The following is a 20,177-nucleotide window of genomic DNA, read 5'->3' as shown; positions in this document are numbered from 1 at the left end:
GAATGCCTTGATGCTCCACCATGGATTCCCATCGAGTAAGTATCTTTTCGACATAATCAAGAGTCTGTCGCTATGATGACGGTTTTCCTAACATTCGTAGTTTCCACCAGAGGTCTAACAACCAAAGATGGCCCAAACCTTCCTTGGATGTCTGAGCGACTAGATCGCGTTCTTTTTAATATATTAAAAATTGCGTTTTTTACAAAATACTTTCTTTCTTGGCAGAGGAGCTTGAATGCCTTGACGCTCCCAACCTGGATTCCCAACAAGTAAGTATCTTTTCGACATAATCATCAAGAGTCTGTCGCTATGATGACGGTTTTCCTAACATTCGTAGTTTCCACCAGAGGTCTAACAACCAAAGATGGCCCAAACCTTCCTTGGATGTCTGAGCGACTAGATCGCGTTCTTTTTAATATATTAAAAATTGCGTTTTTTACAAAATACTTTCTTTCTTGGCAGAGGAGCTTGAATGCCTTGACGCTCCCAACCTGGATTCCCAACAAGTAAGTATCTTTTCGACATAATCATCAAGAGTCTGTCGCTATGATGACGGTTTTCCTAACATTCGTAGTTTCCACCAGAGGTCTAACGACCAAAGATGGCCCAAACCTTCCTTGGATGTCTGAGCGACTAGATCGCGTTCATTTTAATATTAAAAAAGGCGTTTTTTACAAAATACTTTCTTTTTCAGGCAGAGGAGCTTGAATGCTTTGATGCTCCACCATGGATTCCCATCGAGTAAGTATCTTTTCGACATAATCAAGTCTGTCGCTATGATGACGGTTTTCCTAACATTCGTAGTTTCCACCAGAGGTCTAACGACCAAAGATGGCCCAAACCTTCCTTGGATGTCTGAGCGACTAGATCGCGTTCATTTTAATAATATTAAAAAAAGGCGTTTTTTACAAAATACTTTCTTTTTTAGGCAGAGGAGCTTGAATGCAGTTGGTGCTCCCACCATGGATTCCCATCGAGTAAGTATCTTTCCGACATAATCAAGAGTCTGTCGCTATGATGACGGTTTTCCTAACATTCGTAGTTTCCACCAGAGGTCTAACGACCAAAGATGGCCCAAACCTTCCTTGGATGTCTGAGCGACTAGATCTCGTTCATTTTTATAATATTAAAAAAAGGCGTTTTTTACAAAATACTTTCTTTTTTAGGCAGAGGAGCTTGAATGCAGTTGGTGCTCCCACCATGGATTCCCATCGAGTAAGTATCTTTTCGACATAATCAAGAGTCTGTCGCTATGATGACGGTTTTCCTAACATTCGTAGTTTCCACCAGAGGTCTAACAACCAAAGATGGCCCAAACCTTCCTTGGATGTCTGAGCGACTAGATCGCGTTCTTTTTAATATATTAAAAAAGGCGTTTTTTACAAAATACTTTCTTTTTTAGGCAGAGGAGCTTGAATGCTGTCGATGCTCCACCATGGATTCCCAACAAGTAAGTATCTTTTCGACATAATCATCAAGAGTCTGTCGCTATGATGACGGTTTTCCTAACATTCGTAGTTTCCACCAGAGGTCTAATGACCAAAGATGGCCCAAACCTTCCTTGGATGTCTGAGCGACTAGATCTCGTTCATTTTAATAATATTTAAAAAAGGCGTATTTTAAAAAATACTTTCTTTTTTTAGGCAGAGGAGCTTGAATGCTTTGATGCTCCACCATGGATTCCCATTGAGTAAGTATCTTTTCGACATAATCAAGAGTCTGTCGCTATGATGACGGTTTTCCTAACATTCGTAGTTTCCACCAGAGGTCTAACAACCAAAGATGGCCCAAACCTTCCTTGGATGTCTGAGCGACTAGATCGCGTTCATTTTAATAATATTAAAAAAAGGCGTTTTTTACAAAATACTTTCTTTTTTAGGCAGAGGAGCTTGAATGCTTTGATGCTCCACCATGGATTCCCAACAAGTAAGTATCTTTCCGACATAATCAAGAGTCTGTCGCTATGATGACGGTTTTTCCTAACATTCGTAGTTTCCACCAGAGGTCTAACGACCAAAGATGGCCCAAACCTTCCTTGGATGTCTGAGCGACTAGATCGCGTTCTTTTTAATATATTAAAAAAGGCGTTTTTTACAAAATACTTTCTTTCTTGGCAGAGGAGCTTGAATGCCTTGACGCTCCCAACCTGGATTCCCAAAAAGTAAGTATCTTTTCGACATAATCATCAAGAGTCTGTCGCTATGATGACTGTTTTCCTAACATTCGTAGTTTCCACCAGAGGTCTAACGACCAAAGATGGCCCAAACCTTCCTTGGATGTCTGAGAGAACAAGAACTTGTTTTTCTTTTCCGAAAGATGTTTGCTCTTCTAATAAATGTCTTTTTCGAATAGATTGATGGAAAAATGAAAACTTCATTGGATGTGAAAATGGATCTCGATCGTTGACTAGATTCAAAATCACAAACCTTTACCTCAATGGATTTCAATTAAGCAAAGATCTCACAATTGTCGTTATTGTATTACACTTGGCTTGAAATATTTTGTGTTCGGAATAAATGTATGAATAATAATAAAAATTTATTTAAATTGCATGTTTTGCTTTATTTGTCTTGATCCTTAAATATGTAACTTGTATTTTAAGGAAAACAAATCTAAAGACTTTTCCCAACCAATGTTTGCTTAATTTGATCTTGCATTTTATGTATCATAAAGCCAAATGTTTTTCTTTTGCTAACCAACTTGTGGAGAAGAACAAATTGTTATCATTTGAGATTGTTGCTTGGCTACTCATTACACGAAATGTTCAAAGACTTGGGTTTACAGCGCGTTTGGTGCCTTTGGACCTCCTCACTTGCCATACTAGCATTGCCAGTGGGGGAAGGTGGAGCAGTTTGTGTTTTTCGGATGTAAGGATATAAAGGGTATTTTAACGGGAGACCGACGATGGCTGCCGTGCAGCCGCAGGTAAACACCAGAACAAGAACCAGCGCTTGAATGCATTTGAAATGTAAACACGCGTACAAACATTTCTCTTTGCTAACGTTGCTAGCAGTAAAGAGACGTGGCGCTCTAGTTCAGCTCGCATATTCTCATGTGTTGCCAATAGAACACTTTTCTAGTTTAATTTGTGTCGCTACTGAACTTTTAACGATCTGTTAAATTAAACAGCCGAGTTGCTATTTATATCATCCTCCCTTTACAGGGCGACCTGCTGAAGATGACGCACCGCGAGAACTGGAGGTGAGCAGTGTCCCTTTAAGACGTTGGAATGGAACACTTTTTTTTTTTTGTAAAATTATTTTTGTGGTAAATCGTTATATGATTAAGTTTCGTGAACAAAAACATCGCTATATATGTAACTGTATTTTCTCACACTCCTAAAAAATTATCCATCACCTTTTGAAAAATAGTGTTCCTGAACTTCTAATTCCTACTTTCCAACCAAGTATGTCAATATCCTTGTCCAGTAGTTGGGCGTTGATGAGGTTTCATGATACATGTGTCCTCTGCTTGTTTCTATATTTCTTGATTCAGAACTCCTTTAATGGACCGTAACTAAGAATCCCACAGAGTTCTGTCTAGGTCATCACTGTATCATGAAGCCTCGTCGGCATTTTCATGACCCTTCAAAAATTCGTTGTTAAACCTTCTCCGCTTACTATACTACCTCTTCCTTATAACACTTAAGTTGCTGGCGAAGGTCAATGGATGGAAGTTGTTTTTTTTAATAGAGTCAGATCCCTCTACATCTATGTAGTCCATCTTTATCATTTTAATTTTTTTTGCAATGATTTTTCCATGGAAGGATGCAGCACGAGCGCCTGCACGTGAAGCACCGTGGTCACGAGGCCATGCACGCTGAGATGGTTCTGATCCTCGTGTCCACACTGGTGGTGGCTCAGATTGTTCTTGTGCAGTGGAAGCAACGCCACAATCGCTCTTATAACGTGAGCCACCAGAACCTCCTCACAAACACACCATTTCTATATCTACAACAGTCACCTTCAGGTTCTTTCTTTCTCTCAGCTGGTGACCCTGGTCCAGATGTGGGTGGTTCCACTGTACTTTACCATTAAACTCTACTGGTGGAGGTTTCTGTCCATGTGGGGAATGTTCTCAGTCATAACAAGCTACGTGATCTTCAGAGCAACTCGTAAGCCGCTGGCCTGTAAGACTCCCAGGTGAGATGAATAAACCACTGCCATTGATGAAATTCAACTCACCTTTGACCTCCTTTCCTTTAAACACATTTCTTAGGATGGTGTACAAGTGGTTTCTTATGATCTACAAACTGAGCTATGCTGTTGGCGTTCTGGGCTACATGGCCATCATGTTCACCATGTTCGGGTTTAACGTCTTCTTTAGGTGACGCTTCAAAAACGACCTTTTCTTACACTTTCTATAAATGTGCAGCCTATCATTGTCATCTGTGCACTCTCTAGCAAGGGTATCAAACTCTATCATGCAAGGAGCCAAAATAATTGATTAAAACTAATGCAAGTTTGTATTTTCATTCTGAAGGACTTGATCTACAGCAGGGGGCGAGATAGTGCAGGTTTTTGTTACAACCAGTCAAGCACACATGAGTTAACAAATCAGGTTTCCTTAAACGGGCAGCACCTGACTGACAATCATCAGATCGGTTCAACTATATGTGCTTGACTGGTTGGATGCAAAACCTGCACACGTTTTACACCTAACCTACAGTATTTTTTCAATTAAACCAATGTCTTTACTTCAACAAAATCTGATCTTTATCTTATCTTAAACACATACACACAGGACAAGATATCAACATGAATTTTATTCTATTTAGGATTTTAAAATATCGGGCTAGATTTGGCCCCCGGGCCACAAGTATGGCTCATGAGGTCTATAGCACTGTAAGGCAAAGAAATAAAAGTAAGCATGTCATCAATATTGTTTATCTTTTTTAAACAAAGAAACATTATAATGTAAGAAAGTGTACACTAAAAACACAATGTTTTTACATAATGATGTATCCGTAATCAACAGCACGACATCCCTACTTTAAAAAATAAAATTGATATAGTTTTATCATAGTTTTTTGGTTTATATTTAAATAAAGTGTATACACAGTCAAATAAAAATGTTTTTTTTTAAATATTCAATTAACCATGCAGAGTTTGTTCATTTTTGTGTTTCAATGAAATTTCCGACCGTAGATGGCAGCAATCATTACGTCAAAGCACAATTAATCCCCACGCTGACTGAGGACAAGAGGATACGGTCGCATCCAGCAGCTTTTAAAGCTCATGTTTAGACATATTTTTTCATAACAAATGAAATCAGTAACGACTTCGTCAAGAGTCACCTGGTCTGTAAATTCTGCACTTCCAGAGTCAAGTACTTGGACAGTGCTAAAAATATATCATTGTGCATACATTGTAACTATAAATTATATCGCCATATTCTTAGAAATACACACCCATAGTTTTAATCTGTACTTTAAGTTGGCAGTTAAGTAACTATTGATTACTTTGCCCCTGAACAGAATTAAAAGCCATTTAAAGTAATGACTTTGTAAAGTAATGTTTGTGTTAAATTAGAGTAATTGAGAACATAAATCATATCCATGATCATCATTATGATCACTGCAACATCTCTGAATTTGTCGACCTTCTCCTGCAAGTAGGATTAAAGCAGAAGATTCCATGGACGTGGGCGTGATCATGTTGTTCTACGGGCTGTACTATGGCGTCATGGGACGTGACTTCGCAGAAATATGCTCCGACTACATGGCCTCTACCATCGGGGTAAATAATGAGTGTTTTGCGGTTTCTGTCTTTGGGGCCTATCTGACTGCTATACTCTGTTTTCAGTACTACAATAAAGGAGGGATGCCATCCAGAAGCCTGACCAATGACATTTGTGCGGTGTGTGGTCAGAGGATCCTGGTCGATGTGGAGGAGGAAGGATTTATAGAAGACACATACCAGCTGTCTTGTGGACACTTGTATCCTCCAGGTCTATTTTCAGACGTTACAAATACTTAACACTAGTTTGTGGACATTTTTTGTCAATGAGTTTTGACTGTTTCAACCTTATTTGTTTGATCTCAGTTCTTCTTAACATGAGTCCTGCTCCTTCCTGTTCTTCCTTAATTCTCTTCAGATTCCATGAGTTCTGTATTCGGGGTTGGTGCATTGTGGGTAAGAAGCAGACGTGTCCATACTGCCACGAAAAGGTCGACTTGAAGCGCCTGATGAACAACCCGTATCCTTTCTTTTTCTAGTTGCCTGTAAATCTTTACTGTCAAAATACAAAACATTGTTAAATTAATACCCTGTTTTTAATGCCGAATCATCAATTATTGGACATTAGAGAGTAAGTAAGTAAGTAAGTAATTCTTATTTATATAGCGCTTTTCCATACCAGGGTCACAAAGCGCTTAAACAATCAAAACAATATTCAATAAAGTATATATTTTAAAGATCAAGATAAAACTGAAAGAGTGGTTTAATCCTCATATTTAAAAATCTGGTTTGACTCATTTAGCTTTAGGAATTGAAGGCAAACATTATTTTTACCAACAATGCACTGCAGCTTTGACCATTCATTTTATTAGAAAGCATAAGCTTCAAAATAGCACTTATCTGAAATTAAAGGATCAATTTATATTTAAAATGATAAACATTTGATATGACCTTATTTATTCAACAGTGCATAATAATTCAGAATCAGAAACTGTCATTGAAGATTAAAAGCATAGTAACATCGTGTGGTTTTTCAAAATGAGGAGAGTGTATAATGATACATCATCAGCTGTTTCATCAGCCCATCACCAGTTTAAAGGTTTAATATAATTTTATTTTTATTTTTCATTTTTATTGTAAGGTCGCTTCTATAAGCGCTGCTCATTTCTTTAACTGCTCTGTGTTCAGCTGGGAGAAAACACACGTTCTGTACGGACAGCTTCTCGACTGGCTTCGTTACCTGGTTGCCTGGCAACCAATTATTATTGGTGTTGTTCACGGCATAAATTTCACCCTTGGCCTTGAATAAAGTCTACAGGAAGAACTTTAAACTCAATACGTCCAGGAGGCAAAGGTGACCTCGAAAAAGCTTTGGCACAATGAAGAACTTATTCAGTGTCAGCAGTCAGAAGAGGTCCTTGAGCACGACGAACTGCCTACAATTTAATGTACGTGCAGCAGATCCATTTATTTATGTGCCCTTTTTTCTTTTTCAACGTTGTTTCTTTGTTGGTCTTAATTTCAGATGAACAAATGAACAAAAGTTGAAAACTTAAAGTATGATGTCTGTTTTATACACATTAGACTATTTTATTTAAGTCAAGAATGTCAACTTTAGTGTGAGAATGTTTGCTTTTTGTACAGCCGTATTTTTGTGTCATATTTGGAAAATACATTTTTTTATGAAGTTAAGAATGTTCTGAAACAAAATTAGTTTATTATTTAAAAAATGTATTTATGTGATGCAAAATTTACATTTTATCCATTATTTTGTGAAGTTTCTTAAGCCAAATCCAAACTTCACGAAACTGCTGCTCATGTGTTAAAATCAATAAATATTGATACGACTTTTACTCTGACTGTCGACTGTGTCTAAATAACTTCTGTATGAACACACGTTACACACAGATCTGTAAGTGTTATTCTTATTTTCCACTCTGCCCCCTTCAATCGGAATTTAATAATCTTTTAAAACCAAGAAAATTGCTGTACGTTTTATGTCCAGTAGGCGGTGCTACACATCCATTTACGTGTGTAATTGCTGTATAATCACAAGATGCGTATGGAACAAATTGAATACCTTTCATTAACCATAAAATAATATTTATAATTAACTTGTTCAAACCTTTTAAACATATGAATACATTTTGTATTCAACATGTTGAATGTATTATTAATTTATAAAATAACATTTATATCGTGCAATTATACAATTCCACGAATTTTGAATTATGTATAATTATATCTATATATATTCAGATATGCAGTAAAAATGCCAGAACTCGAGTCCCACACACCTTATATGCAAACAAAGCTAGATAGGTAGATAGACGGGTGAACTTAATTCTATTAAAAAAATCAGCTTTTTTAAAACAAACAAACTTAAAATCTGCTCCGGCAGGAACGTCAAAATAAAAAGGAGGGAAAAAAAGTTGTTTATAGACTTGACCTTAAACGATAACTGTTAGCATTTATTACAGATGTTAATAACTACGGAAGGAAAGGTGTGTGGAAGTAATTAAATCTTTTTGGTAATTATAAATTAAAAGTTAAAGAAAATAAATACAATTATGTGATATCAGACAATATACGTTCACATTCAACAATACATTTAATCAAATTATTGTTTAATTGTTTATGGAACCTTTATTTGTTAATTATGGCATTCCTGTCTTAGAAAAGGTAGTTCTTATCCTTTACACACATAATCCAGTTGAAAAACTGTTTCTAGTAAATATTTGTTATATACTTTTACCATTTGATAAAAGCATTTAGCAACCATTTTAACTCAAAAAGGCTTGAACCATTCTCCTTATCATCCTCTTGTAGTTGCCAGTAAAGCATGAGTGCAAAAACAGGCCTTTGGACTCCAAACAAACACACAGAGGTTCCTGTAAGTGAGAACTACCTACACAGATCTGATCATGTTGTGACTGCAAACATTTGTAGAGATCGATGATGACGGCTAATATTCTCATGTAGTTTTTCATTTGTGTAGCATTTTGTCAAAACAGTGCCTACAAGTTATAGCATTTGATGTATTAATAATCTGCATAAAATCATACTCAAGGTCGGAACCTTGTTTTTCTGAATAGTTTAATATTTGAATTTGACTATCGATTATGAAAGATAAAATAAGATAAAAGACAAAAACCTTGTTTGTGGGCGGCTTGGCAGAGGGCTCTCAAGCCTCAGGGGAACATTGATGACTCGGGCTGAGAGAAATGACCCAGAAGTCATCGACCCAAGCTGGTCAATAACATGGGCTCATGTTTGTCAGGACGCAGATAAAACCTGCTGGGCTCAGTTTGAAGGTTTAGTGGAAGAAGAGAGGGGACACAGAGATCATTTCAGACAGTGATGATGAAGATTTTACTGCTACTTTACCTCTGCCTGCATGTCTCACTGGCTCAGATCATCATGGAATATGACGATTATGACACAGTGAGTCTTGAATTTTATCTCCCATCTGGCTTCTTAATGGATCTTCAAATGATGTTCTCTTTCCTTTTCAGGACTCTAAGACAAAGAACGTAACAGTGGGTGAAACACTCTTGACCAATCTGCTATTATTATATTATATCATGATGCAATATGATAAAAGAAGATTAAAAACAATATTTCTTGTTTACTTCTTATGTTTCCTGAAAAAAAAGGGGAAAGCAGAATTAGATGCTCGAGGGCACCGACCACTGTCACATGGAAGAGATTCTTACACGGCCAACCGCTACAACCCACCTCCTATCAGCGGCGGCAACAGGTGGAATTGGAGCAAAATTGAATCATTTCAATTTATTTAGTTTCAATAAGTGGGCTAAGCAGTAAATTATGGTTGTTTGGGAATTACATATATTTTTCTATATATATGTAATATTATGTCTAAAACAAGGGAAATATATATACATTTAGATAGATAGATGGATAAAACTTTACTGATCCCTCTGGAGATCTCCTTCAGGAAATTGTTTATATGTTTGTATTTATATATGAATGTTTACTCCAGGTACCGTGGACGCCCTTCAACAACCACAGGTGGAGCTCCACGGCCACAGGAGAAGGTAGAGCACCCAGAAGCGGGTGGCTGCACGCATGGCTTGGATGAGCTGGTAAGATCCAACGACCTGGCCAAAGATAATGCAAAAGCTAATGTTATTTTTGTATCAATTACCATTAATCACTACTAGTCTCTAACTATGACTAACTATGTGGTCCTGTGTTGTTCTCGGTGTTGTCTTGACCTTATAAGTATATATTTTATTGAGTATTTTTTTGATTGTTTAATTCAATTCAATTCAATTTTATTTAAAGTGTCTTATCATAACAAAGTTATCTCAAGACACTATACAGTTGAAGTAAGACTATAGTTGATTAAGGAAAAAACGGATCCCAGCAATTCAATTATCATCATCAAAATTGAATTGTATTCTCATTTTATGTATTATTTTGAAGCTCAAATTAAACCCTTATTCACTATAAGCTTGGTGTAAATCCTTCAGCTGATGAAGTTATCAAACTATATTAAAATCTTTCCTCTCATTTTGTATCGTCACAAATTCTCTGTGTTTAAATATTTTCTAGGGCATCCTGTGTCCCACTGGCTGTGAGCTGAAGATGGCAATACTGAAGCAAGAGAAGAACGTCAAGACGGTAAATCATTTTTTTGCTTTTATTATATTTTATTTTTATACAGCTTTTTTCCTAAATGACATAAAGATGATCATCATCATAAAATGTGTTAGAAGAGACCAAGAGAAAAAGTAGGGGAAGGCGAAAGAACCATCATTCTATGGGATCTTTTCTCCTTTATTACCAAGAACTTGGTGTTATTAGACAGAGATTAGAATACGTAAGTTTGCAACACAAAATAATTGTATCCATTCATCAGAGCATCACTGAGCTGAAGCCTCAGGTGGAAGAACTGTCCCGGTCGTCCAACAACGTCTTCAGCTACGTCAACAGCATGTCTGTGTCTCTGAGAGAGAGACAGAGAGTCGTCACAGGTAAATCATAACGTTCCATACAGATTTTAAAGTCATTAATTACTGTCAAATAAACCCCTTTGTGAAGGGCGTCGACATCAATAGATGTGTTTTTATTCACACAGACAACAGCAGAGTCATGGGGGAGTACACAGACAAAGTGGAGGAACAGCACGTCTACATCAAAGAGACAGTGGACACCGTCTTCCCCTCCAACATCAGAGTGCTGCAGGTCAGTTGATGAGAATTTCCCTCAGACTGCGGCCTTGACAATAACTCACCTCAGGTGGCTCCCCGAACAGTTATAATAATACATTTATCCTTGTGACCTTTTAAATACTCAAGGTCACTTAACAATAAAATCAGACAATACAACAAATTCACAGAATACGATGAACAACACAATAAAATAAGTTGTTAACAGTAGATAAAGGAGTTATGAGGGGTATGCAGTGTAAAACAGGTGGGTTCTTCGTTGACATTTGAAGAGGGGGAGAGAGTCACAGTTGTGCAGGTCTGGTGGAAGAGACTCCCAGAGTTTGGGGGCAGAGAGACTGAAGGTTCTGCTCTCCACGGTGCTGAGGTGGGCAGAGGGCACAGAGAGGTGGGTGGTGGAGGAGGAGCGGAGAGTGCGAGTCGGGTTGATTGTAATCAGGTCAGACAGGTAGGGAGGGGTGAGGTTGTGGATGGACTTGAAGGTGTACAGGAGGAGTTTGTAGATGATTCTTTGGTTGATGGGGAGCCAGTGGAGCTGCTTGGGGTTGTGGTAATTGTGCAGCTGGCAGAATTTTGGAGTTTGTTGAGGGGCATTTGAGTGAGGCTATAGAGGAGCGAGTTACAGTGGTCGAAGTGGACGGTGATGAAGCTGTGGACAAGGATGGCTGCAGTGTGGGGTATAAGGGAGGGGGTTTGAATTCAAATTCATGGATCCCCGATCGGGCCCCTGAGTCATTTTATATGGTCGGTCTTATGTTGGTTCAAGATCAAAGTAGATTCGTGTGCATGTTGTTATGGTAATCTATAAAGATGCCAGTTTTAAGATAAGATAAGAGATTCAACAGCTATACACCAGAGTTAAACCCATGTTTAAGGAAGTACATTTGCTGGATATAATGAAGATATATCGAGCCTCCAATAATGAAAAGACAACATTTCTATCAGCCTCATCATTTTAAAAAGACGTTAAGAAATCATAATGAGAAACTTGTGTGCCAGAATTTTAATCACAACACAGATTGCTTTGCGGATATATTACAGAATAAAAAAGAATGACATAATATTATGAATAATTAATGAAATTAAAAGAGATAAATTAAAAAAAAATACATTAAAATAAAACAAGAGACACAACCATAATGGCAAAAATGGCTAACAAAAAAAAAAGAGATCTGTACCTACACAGCATAAAGATTTTGGCTTAGTGGTTGAGTTTGAAACCCTTGCCCTGAATGATCCAGACTTTTGTTATTTGAGCATTGGATTTCAAAAAACAACTGGATTTTGAAGCTTAGTACAAAATTATTGTGAGAAAGTTTCATTTAAACTAGTGATAGGATATTTGGAGATTATCATTAATCAGATCAATTAGAAGTATTTCAACATTCACATTAATGCCACTATAGGGAGTTCTGGACAAGATCCGGCTGAAGATCCAGAAGCTAGAAAAGGCAATTCAGGCCCAAAACGAGGAGTGCAAAGAGCCTTGCAAGACCAAGTGTCCCATCCCAGTGGTGACCGGTAAGCCATGATAATACTTTTTCTATTTTTAATTATACATTTGTATAAAGTTGAAAATTTGAATAATCTTGTTAAGGAATCAATGGTACAGGAGAACAGTTTTATGTATTTACATGTATTTTCTTTACCTTTTGTGTGATGCAGGGAAGGAGTGTGAAGACATTTTCCGCCGTGGTGGAAAAGACTCTCAGATGTACATGATCCAACCGGACAGCTTCTACCCGCCATACAAGGTCTACTGTGACATGACAGTCATGAAAGGAGGTGAGTTGTCTTAATGACAAACAAAAACGCAGTTAGAATGCATACACAGTTACATTTATTGGTCATTAATCTAATCAGGAACATTAAAATAAAGAATTGAGGGTAAATCAAGTTAAATTATGTCCTTGTCTGTGCTTATTGTTTTTGGACTTAACTATATATCTATTAATAATAAGCATGCTAAATAGTTAGCTTGTCAATAAAAACTATCAAAACATGTTTTTTTCAATTCAAAGTGTTTAGACCAACATACTTGTCAAAATCCAAACCTCTATTTTCTATGGTGACAAACATGCTTGATTGGGCATCAGAGGGTCAAGCACATCAGTGTTTTATCTGCAAAAGGGTCACTTGTTTCCTCATATCTACCCAGGGTGGCTTCTCATCCAGAACCGAATGGATGGCAGTGTAGACTTTGGTCGGCGCTGGGATGAATATCGTCGCGGATTTGGAAATATCGCCTTTGATGTTGGCAAGGGTCATTGCGAGACCCCTGGTACGTTCAAAGCTAAGCACTCAGTACCTACACTGGGATGAAAAAGGTAGTGACTTTCTTCCTGTTCCTGGCAGGTGAATACTGGCTTGGAAATGATCAAATCAGCCAGTTAACTAAGATGGGCCCAACAGAGGTTCTTATTGAGATGCAGGATTGGTCAGGAGCCAAGGTGAGGCACAAAATGTTCACCTGGGATGTGTTCCTCATCGGGCCAATAGAAAACCATGATATTGATGATTATGTTCCTTCAGTGTTTCATATCTAAATGTTTTTCATATCCTAAATAAGATAATCAAGATTTTTTTCATGTCATTCCCAGGTCAACGCCCATTACCGCCAGTTCACAGTACAGTCTGAGGCGTCCAGCTATGTTCTGGCAGTGGCAGATTACTCTGGTACCGCTGGGAACTCCCTCATGGAAGGATCAAACGAACTTTTCGGGGAGAATCGCACCATGACTATACACAATGGCATGATGTTCAGCACATACGACAGAGACCACGATAACTGGTGAGTGAAATTTTTCAGGCAGGGACATATTTCGAGGAGCTCCTATGAAGTAGATAATTAATCCAGAACTATTCATGAACTGGGTTTCTTTTTCGACTGTTACAGTCACTAATTGAGATGGTCTGTGACCTTTTAAAAAAGGGTAAGATTTATTTGCGGCAGCTTCTCAGGAAAAAACTAATGAATGGAAAATGTATCGTGTGGTCCAGATCTATAGGCATTTGTCGAGGTCAAATGCTATAAAATCTCAATACTTTTTCTTCCAGAGGATCAGAGTTCTTTCTCCCATGACACCCCTCTTTACACATTACTTGAGAGACAGAATCTGTCCAGGGTGTCCTTTGTAAGCTCTTGGGGCTCGAGTCGAAGAGCCTGGAGCACCTCACCACGGTGGCGTACTTAAAAGATGTCTGGGACTTTGTCTGGCTTCTCTCATAGCAGCAGCACTCTAAGCACTTGTGTCTCACTTTATCGCTGAGTCCACAGGGAGGAAACTCATTTTTCTCCCATGGTTGCTGAAGATCTAGACATCCTTCATTCAGAACCAGAAGATACGGTATCTGTAACTGAGGTCAGCGCTGGTGAGGTTTGCAATCATCACGATCCCGCCAGGACTCCCTTGTAGCCTCAGTTCTCGAGACCTCTTTATTTGTAGACAGATACATGACCACTTATGATAACAGCTTGGATGTTGATGTTGCTAACCGTTATATAACCCTCTCATCAGGAACCCTGGCGACCCCTCAAAGCAGTGCTCAAGGGAAGACGGCGGCGGATGGTGGTACAACCGCTGTCACTCTGCGAATCCCAACGGCCGCTACTACATAGGAGGACAGTACACAAATAAGATGTCCAAGCACGGCACTGATGACGGCATGGTGTGGATGAACTGGAAGGGCAGCTGGTACTCACTGAAGGCCATCAGCATGAAGATCAGACCTTACTTTGCTTCTCGATAAAGGGAGCAAATGGTCCACCACAGCAGCTAAAAACTGTGTGAGGTCAATAGATAAAACTTATAGACAAACTGTGATGAATGCTGAATGTCTACTGCTACTCAATAAACACATTGAGGTAGATATATTTAGTCTCCTTTCTTTCTTGGGTGAGAATAAAATGAAATATTGGGAAATATATAGAAATTACAATAATACTGATTAAAGAAGTGGTTACAATGATCTTGTGTTTTCAATCAAATTTTTTTTTTATTAGAACATTTTTATTTTTGAAGTTATTTTGAAGGAAATGTATTAAGTATTTGTTTGTGTAACAATGTAGAAATGTGGTGTCACTCAGACTTCAAATTATGACACGGTCACATGGTCTATTTGCTTAATATCCGGATTCAGTCCGGAGGGCAGACACCCTCTCTATGTTTAAAAATAATCTTAAAACCTTACTTTTCGATAAAGCCTATAATTAACTTGACTGTTTATCTCTAGCTGTCATAACTAACAAAACTGTTTATCTTAGCTGCTATAGGCTGAGAATGCTGGAGGAGTTTTAGTTTTAGTTTTAGACACCGAGCTCTGTATATCCTTCTTTTCTCGCCGGGGCCGCTCTGGCTTGGCCGGTTCGGGTGTGGGGGTCCGGCGGGTGGGGCCTGTGGGTGCCTTGGGCCTGGTGGTGGTGACCGCTGGTGCCGCGATGGCCCCGTGCGCCGGCGGGGGGGTGGCCCGCTTCCGGGGTTTTTTTGATGGTGCGTGGGGGCGGGTGCTGGCGGGGGTGGCTGGGGTGGTGGATGGGGGGTTGCGCTGGGGGCGGTGCTGGGGCTGGGGGGTTGCTGGTCCCGCCGACAGGGTCGGCGGGTGAGCCGTCAGGGGTGGGGCTGGGGCTGGCCGGGTGTTCTGGATGACCTTCTTGCCCCGATGGCTTCACCTGGTCTGTGGTGGGGGGCCTGTCTTGGGGTGGGTGTCTGCTGCAGCGGTGGCTGTGGTCCTCTACCCGCCCTGTGTGGCATGTGCCGTGGTCGGGGGGTTTGTCGCCACACTGAGCGGGGCCACATTGGGGGGACGGCGGAGGCATTGGGCGGACCCATGTTACCGTAGTGACCATGTACCGCCCATGCAAGTGCTGCTGTCCCCCTGGGTGCTGCATGGTGGGTGGGGGCGGTGGCTGGGGGTCAGTACATGTGGTGGGCGGGGCCTCGGCACCTTAGAGACCGTGGACTGCCCATGGAATACTGCTGGCCCCCCAAACTTCCCTCATAGGGAGGTGGGCTGCAGCTGTTGGGGACGGTCTACAGTTCAAAGACTGGGGGCCGTTCCAGGATGGCTGCGGCCCCATTGCCCCCGCCCTGCCCGCACAACTGTGGCCCCCTGTGACCCGGGGGACCTGGGCCGGTGCCTGGCCATTGCTCCCCCGGGCTCATGCGGTGGCACTCAACCCGGCTACTGGCCATGTCCGCAGGGTACTGGGGGGGGTTCCGCCGCCGCTGCTGTGGTAGATCCCCATCTCCTTGACTCGGTCCCCTGCTATGGACTTGGTGGCGGCCTGACAGTCTGGGGGTCCTCCGTCGCCCGGCCTGGCCCCGGGGCCCTATCCCCTGACTGGTTCTTCTGGCTGCCCCTCTGCCCCGGTGCCTGCGCCTGGTGCCTCCCCCTCTCTGCTTCCTCGGTCGTCCTCGCCTGTGCTCGCCCTCTCGCGCCCCCGGTGGTGGTCCGCCTTCTCGCTGGTGTTTGGGGTCGGCTCTGGTGGTTATCTCGCCTGCCGGGTCTTGGTCTCCCGCGGGTTCCTGCCGCGGCTTGGGCCCCTGTGTCTGGATCTGCTGTGCTAGGTATGTGCCCCCCCCCCCCCCTCCCCTCTATATATCTTCACCCGTCACCGGAGTCTGTATACCTGTGTATTGTCTACATTTGTCCCAAACCCACACCTTTTTATTTCTCTCCCGGAGCCCCAGGGATCCACCTCCAGAGCTGCTGCTGATCCAGGGATCCACCTCCAGAGCTGTTGCTGATCCAGGGATCCACCTCCAGAGCTGCTGCTGATCCAGGATCTTCACCACGTCATCAGATCCCGAGTTCTCTCCAGCACCCCCATGGACCCTCCTACACTCCCCTCTTTTCTCTCACTATATCCTCCCTCACTCCTCTCCTTATCCATCTGTCTACCCCCCCATCCTTCCTCCCAGCCGGTCAAAGCGGCAGGCCGTCAACAATGAGTCGGGTTCCGCTCGAGGTTTCTGCCTTCTAAAAGGAAGTTTTTCCTCGCCATTGCTCACTGTATAGCTCACTGTACAGTGTTTTGTTTCTTGCTCTTTGTTGAATTGCTGGGATCTATTTTTCCTTAATCAACTGTAGTCTTATTTCAACTGTATAGTGTCTTGAGATAACTTTGTTATGATAAGACACTTTAAATAAAATTGAATTGAATTGAATTGAATTAATATGTTTACAGACAATAAATAACAGAGATTAACTTGTTTTAATTCAGCTTTTAACAATGTTGACCAAACAATTATTTAAACAACAATAACCAAACAGAGCAATTACACAAAGAACATTTTTATTTTTATATACATTTCTAAACACAGATAACTTCAAGTTTGTTGTTAAATGAGAAATTATTCGGACAGTAAACATTTTTAAACATTAGAAAATACATACCCTATTTTCCGCACTATTAGGCGCTTATATGCGGATTATAACGCAGCCCTTCAATGAATGGCCTATTTTAGAACTGTTTTCATACTATATAGTGCACCGGATTATAAGGCGCATAGAATAAAAGATGCTGTCAAACGTTTGACTGCGGTTGCGTTATGTATACACTATATAAAAGCTGTGCTAAAGGGAATGTCAACAAAACAGTCAGATAAAGTCAAACTTTATTAAGCGTTCTGAAAACTCCATTCACTCCCATGGAAACGATGTTCAAATGATATTTAAAGGCTTCAAGCAGCAGCGAGCGAGACTGTTGTGAGCAGACAAATGTTTAGGAGCAGCAGTGAAGTTAAGCATGTGTATGACATGTTGAACGCGTGTGTATGACTGTTTGAGCGCGCTGTAGAGTGTTTTGAGTGTACAACAACCGAGACACACTCGCTCAAACCGGTGGCAGTAATATCACGCCACAGACGTCCACCATGATGTGAAATGCGTCGTAAATCCCACCCCGAGATGACGCAATGACGTAATCCCGCCCACGATGGTCGGCTCAGTCAGCGCAGAGTCATGAACGTGTTTGTAAACCAGTTACCCACCAGGTAATGTTCATATATAAGGTGCTCCGGAATATAAGGCGTACTGTCGTTTTTTGAGAAAATTAAAGGATTTTAAGTGCGCCTTCTAGTGCGGAAAATACGGTACATTTTGAAAAGAGACACATTTATTTTATAGCAGTATATTGTCTTATTTTCATTTTTTATTCCAAATAATCATCGTTGATCATCTCCTCTTCTCCAGACTGCACCGAAAGAACAAACTGGTCCAGGACAATGTCTTTAAACTGTGACAAGAGTTGTGTTTGAACTGAAGACCACAGGTGAGCATTCACGGTGGGCTGTAGCGTGAGATGTGGGACGTCGTTGTGGGGTGTCCTAATGTCACTGACAGTCACAGTTTCCAGATTCTCTACAAGACTCTGAAAGCTGTTATGGTCCACACTGAAGGAACCACATGACCGGCAAGATCCACTACAAGCTCTCAACTTCATGTCGATGTCCACCTGATCAATAAACCAACACAGTGCAGTGTCAGGACGTCCTAAGTTCCTTTCAAATTAAGACTTCTTTCATCCAATTATGTTTACGTCTGTCTGAAATGTTTAATGAAAACTGTACTACTCTTGTATGAAACCAGAACTGCAATTTTACAGTGCTGTTTAGACATATTTTAAACATACTTTGTTTTCACTATTTTTAATAGCTTAAGTCCAAGCTTGCTGTAAAAAAACTTAAACTTGGTTAGATCAACGGCCCACAAACTTTTTTGCACAGCAGATCGGTTTAATGTCAGCAATATATTCTCGGTCAGACCTTCAGATAAAAACAGGACAAATAAATCATATAGAGTTTGGGTTTCACTAATATTTACTACTTTACAGGTTTCTTTTCTGAGTAAACTTGATTCGTCTGTGCTTCCAACATGTTAAGAGTTACTGGTTTATATTTTCATTTTCAAAGGGAACTATATGGCGCTCTCCTGATCTATAATCTTTGGTACTGAACCACTAATTTGATGAAATATCACATTCTTGATTTTGAAACGCAACCTACTGAGCTCTGAAATGATGAACTCATCAACGCATCACTTAATGGCACCACTTTCTCCTAGTTCCAAAATGAGTTGCTTGACTCTGCCTTCTCTGAGCCTATGGTACAAGGTGCTTGATGAACTGAAAGCCAATTCATGAGGCATCATTGAGCTATATGAAGCGTCATTCATGATGTGTTGATTTAGTTTCATGCAGGCTAAGACAGCTTCGATATATTAACGACTTCGTTCCTGATGTAATTTGAAACTTGATGGTCATTCGTCAAACTGTTCTTCCTAAACTTCTATCCAGACTCACCTCCATCCTGTAAAGCTTTTCAATCTGTTCCTTGGCTCGCCCATGAAGCTTCTCAAGCCGCTGCTCCAGTTGAACAGATTTTTTCCTTAGCCTGGTAAGATTCTGGCTCAGACCTCCAGAAAGTCCAAAGAACTTCAGCTCTGAATCTAAAAATTAAAATAATACAATAATGGTCATCATGAAAAAGAAAGAAAGAAAAAAAATTATATATATATATATATAGTTTCTTTTTTTTTAGATATACTGTATAAATATTCATGCACCGTGTCTGCTGTCTAGGGTCAAATGGATGCTGTTGTACAGAAGGTGGCTGGTTGTCACAGACTCTTCATGAGCATCCTCCAGAACTTGGGCCCTCTGACATGTTTTTCTCAGCTTTCTTTCAGACTTTTCTTCCATGCTTGAGATGATGCCCTGAAGTCTGCAGCCAGAAGGGCATTTGAATGTCTTCAGGCAGGAACAGGAGGATCGGACAGACAGAGGAAGGGTCATACAAGCTCATCAATATATGTTGTTTTTGTTGTGTGATTTGGACTAAATCTTTTTTTTTTTTTTACTTTCCAATCTCACCCAGTCGTCGTCGGTGCACAGGCCGAAGTTCGATTTCCTCCCACAGCTCTTCAATATGTGTTGTCCACTTCGACTCTGCTTTCCCGCACGCACACAGACTGGGGAGAAAAGAGCAAACAATGACTTAACATGTCCTTCACCTTTTGAATCATTATTCAAACATGTGGAATCAGAGCACAGAAGGTTCTGCTGATTGAACAAGGTGAACAAAGTTCAGTTTAAAAATCGATCGTACATAACTGAGAAAATACCTTATATATAAACCATCTTGCACTTCTTTACTTTTTCACATTTGAAAAAAGCGTAATTGATCACAATCCATGAAAAACTACTATAAAGTTAAATAAGTTAAAGATACATTTTACTTGACGAGATGTTAAGAAGATAAAACAAACAAAAAAAATCCCATAGAATTAATAAATTAATTAGAGG

General features: G+C 40.3%; 3 protein-coding genes and 10 non-coding genes across 16 annotated transcripts; 12 read left to right on the top strand and 1 right to left on the bottom strand.

The window, feature by feature from the left end:
• The first annotated feature begins 67 nt into the window (after positions 1–67).
• On the top strand, positions 68–159 carry LOC148082877 (small nucleolar RNA SNORD14). Its single transcript, XR_015711193.1, has one exon. It is a non-coding gene; the product is annotated as a small nucleolar RNA SNORD14 (small nucleolar RNA).
• Positions 86–7,587, top strand: rnf175 (ring finger protein 175). 4 transcript variants are annotated; one of them, XM_087790138.1, is made up of 13 exons: positions 86–269; positions 463–506; positions 695–741; positions 1,880–1,926; positions 2,118–2,161; positions 3,164–3,201; positions 3,767–3,908; positions 3,988–4,142; positions 4,219–4,326; positions 5,618–5,738; positions 5,805–5,938; positions 6,097–6,198; positions 6,867–7,583. In XM_087790138.1, exons 4-13 carry the CDS (start codon positions 1,902–1,904, stop codon positions 6,985–6,987), a joined length of 990 nt encoding a protein of 329 aa, XP_087646264.1. In that variant the 5' UTR covers positions 86–269; positions 463–506; positions 695–741; positions 1,880–1,901; the 3' UTR covers positions 6,988–7,583. The 4 variants fall into 4 exon arrangements, with proteins under 4 accessions (XP_087646264.1, XP_087646263.1, XP_087646262.1 ...); XM_087790137.1 differs by lacking the exons at positions 86–269; positions 463–506; positions 695–741; positions 4,219–4,326 and adding exons at positions 1,201–1,215; positions 1,403–1,450; positions 1,644–1,690 and having other exon boundaries at positions 6,867–7,587; XM_087790136.1 differs by lacking the exons at positions 86–269; positions 463–506; positions 695–741 and adding exons at positions 1,403–1,450; positions 1,644–1,690.
• LOC148082876 (small nucleolar RNA SNORD14) lies at positions 305–396 on the top strand. Its single transcript, XR_015711182.1, has one exon. It is a non-coding gene; the product is annotated as a small nucleolar RNA SNORD14 (small nucleolar RNA).
• Positions 542–633, top strand: LOC148082875 (small nucleolar RNA SNORD14). The gene has a single exon (XR_015710971.1). It is a non-coding gene; the product is annotated as a small nucleolar RNA SNORD14 (small nucleolar RNA).
• Positions 772–863, top strand: LOC148082874 (small nucleolar RNA SNORD14). Its single transcript, XR_015710960.1, has one exon. It is a non-coding gene; the product is annotated as a small nucleolar RNA SNORD14 (small nucleolar RNA).
• Positions 1,010–1,101, top strand: LOC148082873 (small nucleolar RNA SNORD14). Its single transcript, XR_015711301.1, has one exon. It is a non-coding gene; the product is annotated as a small nucleolar RNA SNORD14 (small nucleolar RNA).
• LOC148082872 (small nucleolar RNA SNORD14) lies at positions 1,248–1,339 on the top strand. Its single transcript, XR_015711170.1, has one exon. It is a non-coding gene; the product is annotated as a small nucleolar RNA SNORD14 (small nucleolar RNA).
• On the top strand, positions 1,486–1,577 carry LOC148082871 (small nucleolar RNA SNORD14). The gene has a single exon (XR_015711065.1). It is a non-coding gene; the product is annotated as a small nucleolar RNA SNORD14 (small nucleolar RNA).
• On the top strand, positions 1,723–1,814 carry LOC148082870 (small nucleolar RNA SNORD14). The gene has a single exon (XR_015711159.1). It is a non-coding gene; the product is annotated as a small nucleolar RNA SNORD14 (small nucleolar RNA).
• Positions 1,959–2,051, top strand: LOC148082869 (small nucleolar RNA SNORD14). Its single transcript, XR_015710954.1, has one exon. It is a non-coding gene; the product is annotated as a small nucleolar RNA SNORD14 (small nucleolar RNA).
• LOC148082868 (small nucleolar RNA SNORD14) lies at positions 2,197–2,288 on the top strand. Its single transcript, XR_015711284.1, has one exon. It is a non-coding gene; the product is annotated as a small nucleolar RNA SNORD14 (small nucleolar RNA).
• Positions 7,588–8,984: 1,397 nt separating the features above from the next.
• Positions 8,985–14,747, top strand: fgb (fibrinogen beta chain). Its single transcript, XM_087790135.1, has 13 exons — positions 8,985–9,122; positions 9,194–9,217; positions 9,335–9,438; positions 9,682–9,784; positions 10,257–10,325; positions 10,564–10,678; positions 10,783–10,889; positions 12,280–12,394; positions 12,539–12,658; positions 13,032–13,154; positions 13,229–13,323; positions 13,474–13,664; positions 14,392–14,747. The coding sequence occupies exons 1-13, from the start codon at positions 9,039–9,041 to the stop codon at positions 14,621–14,623; spliced, it is 1,482 nt and encodes a 493-aa protein (XP_087646261.1). The 5' UTR covers positions 8,985–9,038; the 3' UTR covers positions 14,624–14,747.
• Positions 14,748–17,151: 2,404 nt separating this feature from the next.
• LOC148082865 (fibrinogen alpha chain) lies at positions 17,152–19,829 on the bottom strand. The gene is made up of 4 exons (XM_087790134.1): positions 19,746–19,829; positions 19,439–19,622; positions 19,176–19,321; positions 17,152–18,329 (listed from the first exon to the last, which is right to left on the bottom strand). Exons 2-4 carry the CDS (start codon positions 19,572–19,574, stop codon positions 18,027–18,029), a joined length of 585 nt encoding a protein of 194 aa, XP_087646260.1. The 5' UTR covers positions 19,575–19,622; positions 19,746–19,829; the 3' UTR covers positions 17,152–18,026.
• Positions 19,830–20,177: the final 348 nt, after the last annotated feature.

Source organism: Callionymus lyra, chromosome 4 (assembly GCF_982586985.1).
Source record: "Callionymus lyra chromosome 4, fCalLyr1.hap1.1, whole genome shotgun sequence".
In the NCBI taxonomy this organism is placed as follows: domain Eukaryota; kingdom Metazoa; phylum Chordata; class Actinopteri; order Syngnathiformes; family Callionymidae; genus Callionymus; species Callionymus lyra.
This window is presented reverse-complemented; position numbering and strand designations above follow the sequence as displayed.